Consider the following 15,789-nt stretch of genomic DNA (forward strand, 5'->3'; position numbering starts at 1 on the left):
TTTTATGTTTGCATGATTGTTTGAATTTTCTTTATTATTGATATTGCATGCTTTGTTTTGTTAAAAGTTTATTTCTTTTGTTTCTGCTTGGTGTGAAGTTTGAGTTTTATAAATGTAAAAGTTTGATCCCTTACATATTTCAAGGGGCATCGGCTCAGTTGCTGTTAAAGATGGGCTTATTGCACAGATGTTTCATGGACAACAGTCTGTCCTTTACAAATGCAGTGGCTGCTCTGTAATGGCATAGTATAAAACCTGCTCGGTCATCCATTTCTTCCCCAGTTTATACTTTAACCACTTGAACACTCCATTGTTAGTAAAACGGGCCTGAGTTACAACTGTACTTTGACTGCTTTTTCTGTCTACATATCTCTTAGACACAACGTTGTGAGCTGGTAGATCGGCTATTTTTGCTCAATGTTCCCCCTAGAATATGGATGCTGGGGCTTATCCTCAGTCAGTCATCCATTTCTTCCCCAGCTTATACTTTAACCACTTGAACACTCTATTGTTAGTAAAACGGACCTGAGTTACAACTGTACTTTGACTGCTTTTTTCTGTCTACATATCTCTTAGACACAACGTTGTGAGCTGGTAGATCGGCTATTTTTGGTCAATGTTCCCCCTAGAATATGGATGCTGGGGCTCTCAAATTTAGTAGACCAACTGGCATTATTTTCTATTCACTGTTAACGTAATTGATTTAAGGTTCCACCAACTTTTAACTAAAAGGGATCAAAATTATACCAAAGGTAAACCTCACAAATTCTGTACATCTGACTGATTGACCATGTGTTAAGCTTGCATCATAAATGAGCCTGCTAGCATTTAAAGTGCAGTGATGTTTGTTAATAAAAGTGTTTGCTCTATATTCTGATGGTAATCATTGCTATGGTGTGTTTGTTCCGTGACAGGTGTCTACTTCCCTCTTGCTCTTTGGTGAACAGAACACATTCTCATGTGGGTTGACAATTTCATCAGAGTACTCATTTATCAGCTTCAAATTTATATCAACATTTTTTCCACACACTTCCAGTGTGGCATCTCAGCCTGAAAATGCATCTGTTAACTAAAGAGCTGGAGAGACTGGGAGATCCCTGTTATTGAATACTATTGGCTATGATTACTATCAGTATATAAAGCTTTAACATGTTTCACAATGTTTTGTTTATAAATGTATTTAAATGTAGCATTGATTGAATACTTTATTAGTCAACAATCAATGTAAAGGGCATAGAAGCACAGTAAAACACTTTGGCTAAAAGCATAACTTGTTTCCATTGTGGTCCTGGCATGGCATTTCATGGCATAACCACTAGATGGCAGTGCCCATCAGGTTTAAAGACTAGAAGTAAACGACTAACCAAGTACTGTCTGACAAACTGGCTGCAGGTTTTGTACCTACTTTATTTAAAGCCTCAACAGATGTTTCAACTAACCACCGACTACTAAACGGTTAAGTAAAAAAGAAAAACAAAGTGAGTTATTTTTCAAATTTTGCTTCATAGAAAATACTGTAAATTTCTGCAGGTTATAGGACACGTTTTGCGAGATTGCCAATGGTCTCACTAATCCTACAGTGATGACTGCCTGCCAACATGTTATGTCCTATCTAAGTGGCATTATTGATTTCACATGATGGCTGTCTATTTTTGTTCAGGCTATTATTGGAAGTGTTCAGCTGACCACCCTCTTTCCGGTTACCATTTGGAAAGACAAAATATGACTCCTTAGAACATGGTGTACACAAAGGGCTAACGGCCTAGGGACGTCCTTGCCGTATCCAGAGCCAATGTGTTTAATAGAACCCTTAAATGTCTGGACCTAATACAGATCATGCTTATGCAATGACCTTGTGGCACATGCTAGATTTGGACTGGCATTTTAGAGCGTCTGTACACTTAGATAAATGAACACGGGAATTTAGTGTATGTATGCCCCTATTGAATAGGAAGTGATGTCATTAGCTTGATTTCTGTTCTCTGTGAATAGTTTGTAAAAGGGTATTACTAAATCAGTTTGTTACAAAAGGTTCAATGTTCCTTTATTGCTACGTCTGTGCACAGGTACATGAGTAAAACATTTGTTGGGCTCCTTAAACATTGCAGCAGTATAATGACATAAGGATAGGAAGAAAAAGCAGATGTCTACAATGGCAGTCTGTAACACCAAACAAGAGACATAAAAACTGACTCCAGATAGTAGGAAATGAGGTGGTGGGTGCAGCTGTGTGTATGTTTGGCCACAAATTGGAACAGAATACTGTGTTTAAAGAAAGTGGGTGGCTCCAAACAGCCACTGTGTTGAAATTTGTTAAAGAGTTTTCCATGATTTGTAACCCATTTAAGGTCATCAGGAAAACTTTTCCTTTAGTCTTCAATTTTTTTCGATAAATGGCCATTTCTGAAAATAAAGGAATACTCAGGAAAACATGCTTGTGTCAACTACATATTTGCTGAACGGCACAATAGTGCCCTACGTCACTAACCCAGTGAGAAAGAGAAATGGTAATAGCCATTTATTCCAATTAGAATAATTGGTTTGAGGTGCTCGGGTGGTGCAGTGGTAAAGTCCCTGACCACCACTACGGAGGTTGTGGGTTCGAATCCACCGTAGTGCATCCGGCTTTGTCAGGCGTCTTATGCGAACACAATTGGCCCGTGTTCGGGGGAGGGTGATATTTGTCACTGCATGTACTCCTAAAGGCTGGGGCGGCACCTGTCAGTGGGGAGTGTTGGGCGGGAGGAGTAGAACGAAAGCTCTTATGTCTTATGGTGGGGGCTCCTCACTGGCAGGTGAGTCAGTAGGATATAACAGCAGTGACATCACAGAAATGTGTGTGGGGAGGAATCAATTTAGCCTGGTAAACCCTCCCTCCGGAAATCTCTTTTCCATTTGATTCCAGGAGTGAGTCTGGCATGAAGGCTTGTATGGGCGTTTCTAGTGCATTACCAAATAACCGAGCCAATCAGCGTCCTCGCTCATTGTTTTGTGATTGACAGCGGGGGTAGGTCTGGCATGAAGGCTTGTATGGGCGTTTCTAGTGCATTACCAAATAACCGAGCCAATCAGCGTCCTCGCTCATTGTTTTGTGATTGACAGCGGGGGTAGGCCAATCAGGTGGAACCCGAGTGGTTCACACGTCATTAATCAATACACCTTTCATACAAGCTGCTCATTAACATCAAAGACAAACCAATTACTCCTGGTGATAATCACTGCAGCCTAAAGTGGCTTAATTGGACATCAAAGGGCCACTTGGACATCACAGCTACATTACTCCCGCCCAGCTCCAGCCCACAGCCAAATTGCCCATATAGGTCTACAGGCCAGACTCACTCCTGAAATAAAATACAAATGAGATTTCTGGAGGGAGGGTTTACCAGGCTAGAATCAATTAGCATAACGACTAAATTGAGAAAAAGGGGGTACAAATAATTGGCTACTCTGAATTAAAAAAGCAGTTGACGTTTTTAATCTTCCCATCTCTTTGTATCATTTCTTTTGGGTTGATTGAATTTTCTTAGATGTACTTTTATCAAAGGATAGTTATTTCAGCTGCAAGTATTGCCTAGTGCTGAATTGAGATATCCAGATGACGAGACTCTTTGCAGCAGCAGGCCTTCAAATTTATGTCACCTTCCTATCTGCATGGAGACACAACCCTTTTGAAACTGTGGGACATGCTGCAAACAAGCTTTAGGCACGCATCCAAGGCTTGTCGCCTGCAAGTGAAACCCAAGCTTCCCTGTCAGTCTTGTTTTATAATTGTAGCATTCTCATATTCTCTCAGCCACTGGTGCCAGTGAACGGCTTGTTCTGCCTAGTAATCCTCGAACTATGTGATGAAAGTAATCACCACTTTCCACAGGCCATGATCTGTAGTTGGAATTTGAAGAAGAAATATTCCATCCTTCATGCCACTGATATCATCAGTATGTCTCTGACCACATGTAATCATAGTGATGGTGACTTTATCTTGTTACTCTTACTGGACAAGTCCAGCAAGGTTGCCATGTCCTCTGACTGCGTGTCATAATCTGTCCTGGCTGACTGCATTCGCAAATGATTTTTCTTGTTATCATGCATATCATCTTTTCCACAGACAAACACACACTGTACTATAGTGGGATCAGACCAGTTCACACATTTCCAACAATAATTGCAATAATCAACAAGGGTGAGTTATCAATAGCCTAGCTACAGATGGATATCGGCTATGGATAGATCAGTAAGTCCCTTGAATGCAATGCAATACGGTAGAAGCTAAACTACTCCACAGTACATTCATTGTAGAGAAATTTGACCTTGAAACTGGTGCAGACAAGTTCTATACATACTGGTGAGTTGACTGGTAAAATCGTGACAAATACACCTCAAACCCCTGAGTGTTAATTTAACTCTGAGACCATTATGGGTCAATTTCTACACTCAGTGTGGTTGCTGGTAAGGGTAGTACTGTACAGTGGTTCTCAACGTGGAGCCTTGAGGGGTTTAGAAGCCAAATTGGACCCTTATGGGTCTGTAGCTAAGAGTACAAATGGAACCAGATGAACCCGCAAAGGTCCAACACTAAAAGTGTTCATTTATCACTCTTGGTGTTAAATTATCACTGAAGATTTTACAGTGTTGATTGCGGTCCCAGAGATTTAAACGGGGGTATCAAAAGGATCAGACTCACAGGCTTAATAATACTGAAAGCCATTCAAACTGAATAGAATGAGATGCATGAAATCAACTGTAAGCAGGAGAACAAACATTTATTCGGCTGAAACCTTGTGTGAGGTCTGAGGCACACGGGTTTCTGCTCTCACACTGTAAAATCCTCCGTGTTCATTTAACTCTTGAGAGTATACAAAGAGAGTGTGCCCTTGCGAGTGCATCTGGTCACTTTTGTACACTGTTACAAATGGTTAAATGAATACTGAGGATTTGACTGTGCACAGTCCTCTGTAGGTTTCTTCACAATCCCCATAATGTTTCTCAGGGATAACCTGTGTGGCTTTGATTTGCCGTATACAATACACTGTAGATTTGAAACATTGATGAGCACTTGAAATCACTTGGTTGAAAAATAGGCCATAGGACTATCAAGTTCATCGAAAAACCTGTCCTTTCATTATAGTTTCGGAGTAACAGAGCTGATGCATGAGAGCTCTTGTTTATGTCAATAGCTGCAGCATGTGCATACATGCAGTGCTTATTGCTTGTCTTGGGCAATTGACAACAGATGACGAATATTTGTGTCTATGTACTACTGGGTTATTAAAACTCAATTTGAGAACCCATTCGGTAAAAAAAGGGGGGGGGGGGCGTTTCTTTGTTTTTCAGCTGCTGAGCTGAATCTATCTTGAGAGATTAATTAAAACTAAGACTAGTTTAACAAAAAATATAAAACTAAATACAAACTTAATAAACAAAAAAGTAATTCATATTTGATGGCATGCATCCTTTCATCCCTTTTCAGCTTCTGTGAGTAGTCTGTTTCTCAACTACTGAAATCAAACACTGGGGGGAAGGGGACAAAATTATGAAAATGTCTAAATAATAACTACTGACACTTGCCTATACATTAGTTGTAGCACTTGTGATCTAAAAATAAACGTTCACAGCTTGGACTGAGCAGCCTTCCCATAACACTTGCATGCAACGCGAGGTGTATGTTCACATTTCAACATCAACATGCATGTGAGGATGCCTCCCCTGTGCAATGATGAAGGAGACTGAGTCATTTGAAACATGAGAGGGAATTCCATTGCCTTCTAAAAACAGACTAGTATGTGTGAGAGAACATATTTCAATAGTACTGTATCTTCTGATCTGATGCCATTTTTAGATTGAATATCCTCCAACAAAAAGAATAGTGAAACTTGACTCAGGCATATTCAGTTGTGTAGTGCTACTGGTGCATTATGGTATGCAGTCGTACTAGAATGGAAGTGTAAGAGGGTTGGGCTAATTATTAATATGATGACCTGCTTTTAAAACTACAAATACAAAAACGAATTACACAATCAAAGTACAAGGTGTATAAAGATGATTTATCAGATCATTCTGATCCACCTGGTTGGACGAACTAGACTGAATCAACAATGGCTAAGGATCTTTCTTATCCATCAGAATTTGGGCCTGTTTCATCCAATTACAATTATGTGACTATTTGGTTGAAATATATGATCTATACGATATATATCTCCTCATAAGATACTGTATATCAAATAGCAAATACTGTATATTGCAATGTTTCTGAGCAAAAGATAACAAAACTGAATAGGAATAGGAAATTCATTTTTTTTATTTTCATGTAAAGCTGCAAAATAAGATTATTAATATTTCTATAATTGGTCAAAATGAAATGCCCAACACAAACTGTGATCATGTCAGAATACAGACAACAATTAATTTGGTATTGCACGAATATTCTTAAAACTAATTTGACATAATTAATTAATAAAAGCAGTGCGTAAGACTGATTCAAAACTGTATGGTATATATTAGCTGCTCTTAGAACTATCATGTAATTCTATGACACTTGAATTATATCTGACAAAATGATTGAAGGTAATGATGAAAACCCAACGACGTATATACTAGCTGCTCTTAGACATCTGCCATGTAATTCCATTACATTTGAATTATATTTGACAAAATTATACTGGCCTAGCCTATCTCCTAGCCAAAAGAGAAACTTTCCCAGGCTAGGAATGATATGCTAGAGATTTGAGTGTCTATACAATTTGGGTCCATTTGTACTCTCAGAGTTAAACTAACACAAAGGATTTTACTGTGTAGCTTTAACATCACACATCAAATATTGAGGAGATTTGTGGCAATTGTGAGTAACAAGCTTCTTATTTAACCCCTGCAGGATTTCGTGAACTATTTGTTCTAAACTGAAGGGGGGGAAAAGCAGGCAAAATATAATCAACATTTGAGAAAAGAAAAAAAAAGGCAATATGGCATAGACTTTAGACAATGAGATTTCACAGCCGTGCCATACAAAAAGGATTTCAGTAGCCTTGTGGTTAGAGTGTCCGCCCTGAGATTGGGAGGTTGGGGTGCAATCCCCTGGCTGGGTCATTCCAATATGAGAATGCTACAATCTTAAACCCAATGCCCCCCTGCTTAGCACTCAGCATGAAGGGTTTGACTGCAACATACTAGTGAACAGTAGGTTCTCAAAGCTACTTACTTAATACAAAACGGAGATGTTTAATGCAAAGAATGTTGCACTCATAAACCCCTTATAACTTAATAACAGTACAAATATTTGTTTTGTATATGTGCCTGTGTTTAAAGTGCATTAGACTTTTTTCTGTCTAAAACTCTTGATCCAAAATGTATTAATGGCATACTGTGGTATGTAAACATTCTCTTTTTGGTCCATGGGCTGGTCGGGCCTGTCTAGTTTTATGTCTGGCATAATTTGCTGGAAAATCAAACAGTTATCACTAGACATTTTGGGGAATTGTAAACTGTGGTTGCCGCAAAACAAGTCTTAGATTGGATTAGTCATGATTTGAGGAATCAGCTGAAAAAAATAGCGTTTCTACTACATACAGTTCGCAGTTGTGGCACCCACTATGAGCAGAAGTGATAGCGTTCTGGTGGTGAGACCCCTCCATGCATGATTCAAATTTGGGGTTTAATGGATGATGGGTTTATAATTTATGGAATTTTTATTACATGACTGCAGAGATGTGTCAGCACAAGGCCCACACTAATGATGACCATGAACATTTTGACGTTATGTGTCTGTAGCAGTTTTGCTAAATACACAGTTGAAAATGTTATGCACTAAAAAAATTATCAATTAAGCCATACAAGATATCACTTAGAAAAATATGAGTACACGATTCCTGATGAAGCCAGTCAATTTGACATATTACACGTGTGTAAAGCACGAAAATTGTGGGAGGAATAGCCTGGTGCGGCAAACTTTTGCAGATGTACGATTTTATAAATAGGTGAATTATTATACTGGAACCACACCAAGTACCATTGTATGCTGCCTTGTATAGTTATCTCTGTTATCACCATACAGTCTCCCAAATAATTTGGTTTTATCTAAAGAGACATCTCTCCTGCAATGTGCATAAACCATCCCACAAGTTTCTCAAAGACCTTTTGAGTTACTGAGTTCATACACATACATTTCATTTGAAGATGACCATCTTTCCTCTGGAGTTGCATAGGTGCTGATGATTCTTATTCTTTTTAGCTCATTTTGTAGCTACCATGTAACATGAGTTCTTTGTTTCCCAGTATATTCTCCAGAGATTGCATCACTGACATCAGGTAGTTATCCCCTGCTCTCTCAAAAAGGAAGTGTGTCCATGAACATTTTGTCCACTATAGGTGGTGGTGGAACAAGATCTTCCAGCTTAAGGTAAAAGATGCGTTGGAGCCCTTGTGTGCACAGTGTCCTAAGCTCAGGGAGCTTCCCAAGCAGTCTGGACAAATAATTGGGTCGAGAGGAGTCAGAGGCACAGCCAGAGACGTGATCTTTAAGGCACGTAATGAGCTGGTTCTGCATGTCTTCCACGCGTTTAGGCTCCCTAAGACCATGGCGGTCTATGAGAGGAAGAAATGAGAAAACATAGCTATAATTGGTGTATAGCAGACAATACAACACAGAGTGAGTGTCTAGCTGATGCTGATGATCTACTAAAGCTTCAGCCAAGCATACTATCATACTGGACTTCAAACTTTCAAACCTTGCAGTGGCACATACTACATGCTTGATGAAATATTAAGTGCCTTGAATGTTCAAGTATTTTCTGTCATTATAACATATACTTTTCTCCACAGAATCAGCGTAGAGAAGAGAGATAAATGGATTGAAATGTGAGATTTCTGTACGTAATTTGGCAGATGTATACCAGTGTGACACATAGGTTAAATTCCTTACCAGTGATCGTAACCAAGGTTGCGAGGCAGGAAAAGGAGGAAACATCAAGCTTCATGCGATGAAGGCTTCGAGAGAACTCCATAATGGAGTTAATCCAGTCACCAAAACCTCGGACACACTGCGTCTTGTGAAGCACGACACCATTACAGAAGATGAGCTTGTGTGTCTCTGGATTGGACCTTCAGCAGGGAAAAGAGGACATTGGTTGGTGGGTTTAGTTGATTCATTGCACTTGATCATTAATATCAATTATCATTGTTTTCAGCTACTGTAGCTTTCAGGTAATTATCCTCACCGGTATGCAAGTCGCAGGATGAAGAGTTCAACAAACGCAGACTCCAACAGTAGATCCTGGTCCTCAGAGCAGAACTCACAGAACCCTGGGATACTCTCAGCCCATTTCCTGATGACCTCCATAGAGGCTGTGAGCAGGTCATAGAACTGTTTTATGTCACCTGCATCCTCTTTCTCTGACGGGCTGACAACAGTGTCTTGAAACTGAATTGAACAGGACATGCAGGTTCTGATCAGTCAGTCATATTTATTTAGTCTGTGATTACTAATTACTAATAATTAATCATTCTTGTTAAAGCAGGAAAACAGATTAAAAGTTTTCCATTTGCTCTCACCTTAGAGTAATCCAGTTTCCCAATGCCAGGGTTGGAGTCGATGTGTGCCCTCACAAGAGAAGCAATCAGGCTCACTGGAGACACTGTGGTTGTCAGGTCCTGGACAACTTTAGGCTTAGATGGTAGGCGACCTCTTCGCCCTTTAAGGCTATCTGTTCTCACAACTAGGAGACATTTTGACATTAAAACCACACACAAGTTCCCACTTTCAAACAGAGTTTGTCAGTGACATGTAACTACCATAAGTCATAAATGTGCTGAACCCACCTTCCTTCACCATGCCTACAACTAGGCACTTCTGGAAACGGCAGAACTGGCAACGATTCCGCCGGCGCTTGTCCACAGGACAGTCTTTATTGGCGAGGCACACATACTTGGAATTCTTTTGTACTGTTCGCTGCAAAATACAAAAGACACATTCAGTAACTGGATTTTTTTATTCAAACAAAAAGAAAAATACTAATCTGATACCACATATTACATTACCTTGAAAAATCCTTTGCATCCTTCACAGGTGCGAACCCCATAATGCTGACAGGAGGCATTGTCTCCACACACAGCACAGCGCCCCTCGTTTCCACTGGGGCTTCTTGATTTGGGTGACAGGCTGTCTTCTACCTGTTCAGTGCTATCTAAGTTACTCGCATGCTCCAATGCCAAGGGGGGATAGGTTAAACCCGATGGATGCTGTTGGGTCAAATTGAAAGGGTCCTGTTCTGGCAGGTGGGACTGGCCCAAAGAGGACACATCCTCTGCAGATCCAAAAGTGAAGAAAGAGTGTGCATGTGCAACGGAAGCTTTGTCAGCTGCCCAGAATCCTGGTGTGGGCGAGTAAGGACCAAAGGCTGAGTCCCAAGTGGAGGTCGGCTGGCTCTGGAAGCCCGGGGTCGAGGGAGACGGTGCAGATGTGGGGCTTCCGAAATAATCAGAGCCACCAGACAGAGCATCATCGAGGTAACTCAGTGTAAATGTTCCCGGGTAGCAGCCATAAATCTGGAGGTCATCCACCTTGAAGGGAGACTCCTGGCCTGGTGATGGAGTGGCTGGGGTAGGGGTGGTGGTGATCTGACACGAAAAGGCATCAAATTCACCCGTGTAAGTGCCCACCAGAGAGTTGATGCTCGGGAGGGGTGGAGAAGAGAGATGGTCCCTTTGGCTGTACATGTCAACAGCTAACCTGGAGTTAAAATCCATGCCCTGAATGGCCTGAAGCTCAGAGTTGCTGAGGGTATTCTCATATGGCTGAGTTGCATGTTGGGGGTGGACACACGTCATGGCTCTGTGGGTTGTAGAAGATAGCATTTATGAGATTCAAAAGTAGCCAAAATATACATGTTTTGAGCAAACCATTAGTATTTAATTTGGAATGGCCTCCAAAAGGTACAGATAAATAATAAAAACATGCATAATTGAAAAACAAACAAGATTTCTCTATTTCATTGAACGTGGTCGTGGTTGCTTCTATAGCATGTAATGTAGTATAGCAATAATTTCAGTGATTTTTACATGCTTATAATAAAGTGTGTAGTAGGGCACTATGCCAACATGGGGTGCAAGTAACCTACATAGATGCAACAAGGGAATAGCATCATGTATAAGTTAAAAAAAAATTATGACTGTAAGCTTTAACATGAAACACAATTTAAATGTATAATATATCCCCACATCGAAAGGAGAAACCAGGCTTAAATATTGTTGTTGTATAATTTTGTTTTATTCTGTCTATTTGTATTTATACACTGAGATGTGTGTTTAACAAATCTCTGGAGCATCTACAGGAGAACAAAACTTCAAACAGATCAGTTGCTTTTTCTTGAATGACTAGTCACTTTCTAAGAGACATTTTCTGTCTTTTTTACGTTTTGGATATCAGTGAACATCTTTTAAAATATCGATGCGTCTCTCTTAACAATCATAGAATTGATCAAAAAGTTATAACCACTTAAACCTCAGCATCAGTATTGTGAGCTTGTCCATCGGCTATTTTCAGCAAAAGCTTTCCCCACAATAACAGAAAACAGAAAAGATACTGGTATTGAGCCCTGAGGCACTCCGGTTAGCCATATGGGGTTTAAGTGGTTAATCAAAAAGTTATAAATCTTCTCTCATCTCCATATACACAAAATATAACATTACCATAGTTTTGACTAACCTGTTATGCAGTTTCACACAGATTTAATACTAGTCCCAAAAGGATTGTTAATCATCCCCAGTGTTTCGGCTGAAGTGGAAGGAGTCCCTGCGCTCTGATCTCCGTTAGACATTTATAGTATCAATTTTATTGTATCCATGACGTCAGAGCTTCCATAGAAGGCAGCGCAGAGGGTGGGGAGCTTTCCAGTCTCTGGCCAATCAGCGAGCTCCGTTCAAAGAATAGTCGTTTGGATGACGCACTCGTGGGATTCCGTTGACGCGCATACTGCAAAGAACCGCAGCATTGTCTTCCCCCTCTCTCTCTCTCTCTCTCTCTCTCTCTCTCTCTCTCTCTCTCTCTCTCTCTCTCTCTCTCTCTCTCTCTCTCTCACACACACACACACGCGCACACACACACACACACACACACACACACACACACACACACACACACACACACACACACACACACAGTGATGGAAGAACTAGAAGTACTCACATGTTTTACGTAAAAGTATCAATACTGCAATGTAGATATCTGTTACAAGTAGAAGCCCGTATTCAAAGTGTACTTGAGTAAAAGTACAAAAGTATCGGCATCAAAATATACTTAAAATACCAAAAGTAAAAATAAATACTTCATGTGCAGAATGTCCCATTTCACAAGTTCACTAAAGTTTTCATACTGTATAATTGTAGTGCTCTGAGATGTGGAGTAGAGTAGAAATAAAAGTGTTGAACATTGTAAATACTGAAGAAAGTAAAAATACCTTAAAATTTTACTTGAGTACATGTACTTACTGTATAGTTACTTTACATCACTGCACACATACACACACACACACTGCACACACACACACACGCGCGCACGCACGCACGTGCATATACACACACACACACACACACACACACACACACACACACACACACACACACACACACACACACACACACACAACGAGATAAGCTACTGGACAGAATAGTTGCATGACAGTAGGTTAAATAAACATGCATGTAGGCGTGTATAAGTGAAATGACATATTATGAACGTAAAGGAGGCTATACATACATACAATGCTAAAACACTAGCTTAAACCTTTACTGTAAAATGCCCAATTGTTGGAATAATAAATAATGTACAATCACTCAATCACTGATGTCAAATATCCTTATGGATACCAATAGAAGAAATAAAATCTGAACTGTGAGCTGTGAGGGATGTAATCTTTTTGCGTGCATACATCGTGCAGGCTGACACCCCCCCAGGGTACACAATCTAGCTTTTCAAGCATCATCAACTCTAGTTTATCTCACTAATGAGGCTGCTGCCCCTGAATGGCATTCATAACACTATGACCCCATGGGGGGAAAAGGTATTCACAAGCTGGTGTAAAAGAGCAAGCAGACCACACTGGTCTAAGTTTGAGTACTCCTTAGGAGTCACACGACCAGATCACATCATCTGACAAGCTGGAAGCCATGTGTCGAGACTCGAGCTGAAAGGACAAAAGCGGAAATGGTGCATTTCCTATTACAAAGTTTCACAACTGAACTATTTGTGGATGAGGATAATGATGTGATGATTGTAATTACTGTATGGTGAAGATCATGATCATGCTACTGAAGAGCTAGGGTTACGCAGCCACCGTAAGGTACAAGAAGTAATTCTTGGATTGCATTTTGGCTCTTGCGATACCTTTTGCACTCCCTGATGGAAACTAATCACCCTCCCGTTGTGGGTTTTCCTGTGAATGACTTGGCACCTGTGATGCCTTGCCAGTAGCAGCCGGTATTCCGGATCTACTCCTGCTCTCTGTTTCTCCTCCTACTGATCAAAGGAGCTGCATTTATTTGACTGGCTATTTGATCTGAAACAACAGACAAAGTCTACCAAATTTCAAACATAAGATATTTTGTGACATCTTTGTTTTGATGTGGGTATGGGCTCAAGTGAATGAGAAGGGTCTTTGAAAAGTGGAGGGAATTTAAGTCCATATACAGGAAACAATTAAATTGGACACTAGATTTTGGAGTTATTGAAAATAGTTATTTGGCCAAGTATATGGTTGGATAATGCTTTGTTTCATAGTATAAGTAATGTATGATTGTTGACGTGAGAGTGTCACTAAATCATAATGGTTTGTATAGCAGTATATAAATGTGTGTGTTCTCAAAGACTTCATTCAACTGTTAAAGCGTCTCTCCCCCTCCCCCTTCTCTCTTGCACGTACACACATGAACGCCATGTACACATGTATTATCACATGTGTACATGGCCAAAGCTCCACCCACCACCTGTTGCTATTCCAGAGTGCTATATTTGTGTTGAGCAGCTGTTTGTCCTTGTACAGAAATCTGGTGGTTCTTCACTCCTCAAAGATTATGTACTACAGCACACATTTGGGCACTGGAGAGACAGCGAGAGGGAATTCAGCACAATAGAAAGGGAAAGGGACACATTTTCATCACATGAGCAGACTGTTGTGATGTGTGATGTGACATGCCACAATAGTGTCAGGTGTCAATAGTCAAGTATATCTATTTCGCTTGCATATTAATCACAAGTGAGATTGGAAAAGTATTTGATTCATTTCTCAAAAAGAGAGCTTTTGATTCCATTATAAACTATTCAGTCCTGCAACTATTTCTATTCCCAATCTCACATTTTGTGCTGATGCAGAAAAATAGCCAAAAGCTGTGTCTTAGTACTAGAAAGTCAACATAGAAATTGGGGTGCCCACGCAGCCAGTCAGTGCAAAGACAGGAGTATGGGTCACGATGGCTGGAGTCGGACCACAGAAGGACCCAGAAGGAGTCTGGGTCACGATGGCTGCAGTCTGAATCCAACTCCTGTCATATCTCATATCTCACATGTCTCCTTTCTCCCTGAGCTTGGTTTCATGTATCTATACACTCTACTATATAATAAACTAAAACTATCTACAAAAAGAAAAGAAGGAGAAGAGGAAGGGGGGGGGGGGGGTGGGGGGGTGGGTCATCCCTGCACATTTGTAAAACTGAAGTTGCTGGCTTGAGACTGTTGTGACATGTTTCTTTTTTTTTCTCCCGTGACAGCCAGGACGGCCAGAGTTGTTTTAGAGAGGTTTCATTCACCCCACACATTCCTGTAGGAGGCTTGAGTCACCACTGTCCTTATCAGGTTCCACTTCCTTGGCTCAAGCTGAAAAGAGGATTCACAAGCAAATACAAGGGAGACATTTTAAAAATAGATCACATAAATTATAACTGCCTCCAAAGCTCGAATGCCCTTTACCCCCCATATACTGGATTTACTTATAGCATGAAGTAGCAGAGACCCCAGAAAGAAATATGACCATTGTCGCCATGTATATTGCAGCTACTGTAGCTAGCGACCATATGACTGTTTACTGTAATCGACTCCAGTAGGGGAGCAAGGGGCACCTGCCTGTGTACTGCTATGGAAATGGCCCACATAGCATGCACTTCAAAGTTCTCACTTTTTGCTAACATCAGCATTGGTTATACTATAGGCATACTGTACATGCAATTGCAAGCACCATCTGGTGGTCCACTGCAGTTCAGTTAAGTGGGAAGAACCCGTAGCTGTGGATTCAGTGCACATGTGTAGAGTGAGTGCGTGCGTGTGCATGCGTGTAGATTTGTTTAAATGTTACCATACTTATTATAGCCATAGTCATATAGCCTATGACCCACCTGAAAATTCTCTCTCAATTATAAAAATATAAAAATCACCTTAATTTCACAAAATATTGCCATGATGTCAGTTTATTCTTATTTTCTATCAATATTAAATGTTTATTTTTGGTTTTTGCATTTTCATATTTCACACGTTTCAGTGCTAAAACTTCTAACAAAGATTTTCCCACTGTTTCATTTATTGTCTTGGTTAATCACATCTCTGTTCTGATGTCCGGTAACATCCACTCCATTGTTTAGCCTACATGTCAATTTATCACATCTCAATATGATGTTTATCTTTGAACCGATTCCAAAATCCATTTGGAAAAGAGCCTGCTTGAGTGGAAAAAGAACTGATTCTCATTTTTAAACCTTCTGTACTGAAAGAAATAGTTTAGTATTTATCCCTGGGAGTTTCCTACATTGATTAGAAAC

At 40.3% G+C, this 15,789-nt stretch overlaps 1 protein-coding gene across 1 annotated transcript; it reads right to left on the reverse strand.

Moving 5' to 3' along the window:
- Nucleotides 1-5,790: 5,790 nt before the first annotated feature.
- Nucleotides 5,791-11,767, reverse strand: nr4a1 (nuclear receptor subfamily 4, group A, member 1). The gene is made up of 7 exons (XM_080444524.1): nucleotides 11,693-11,767; nucleotides 10,027-10,819; nucleotides 9,808-9,937; nucleotides 9,541-9,704; nucleotides 9,207-9,409; nucleotides 8,912-9,090; nucleotides 5,791-8,574 (listed from the first exon to the last, which is right to left on the reverse strand). Exons 2-7 carry the CDS (start codon nucleotides 10,813-10,815, stop codon nucleotides 8,318-8,320), a joined length of 1,722 nt encoding a protein of 573 aa, XP_080300650.1. The 5' UTR covers nucleotides 10,816-10,819; nucleotides 11,693-11,767; the 3' UTR covers nucleotides 5,791-8,317.
- Nucleotides 11,768-15,789: the final 4,022 nt, after the last annotated feature.

This window comes from Gymnoscopelus braueri, assembly GCF_963280865.1.
Source record: "Gymnoscopelus braueri genome assembly, chromosome: 12".
NCBI classification, from domain to species: Eukaryota; Metazoa; Chordata; class Actinopteri; order Myctophiformes; family Myctophidae; genus Gymnoscopelus; species Gymnoscopelus braueri.

What these genes read in the sequence shown, in the direction of transcription:
- nr4a1 (XM_080444524.1), bottom strand. Translation starts at nt 10,815, where the DNA reads ATGACGTGTGTCCACCCCCAACATGCAACTCAGCCATATGAGAATACC. An exon ending in TGTAGGCATGGTGAAGGAAG is followed by an intron (nt 9,705 to 9,807) that starts GTGGGTTCAGCA and finishes AATGTCTCCTAG; the next exon opens with TTGTGAGAACAGATAGCCTT. An exon ending in AACCTTGGTTACGATCACTG is followed by an intron (nt 8,575 to 8,911) that starts GTAAGGAATTTA and finishes TTCCTCTCATAG; the next exon opens with ACCGCCATGGTCTTAGGGAG.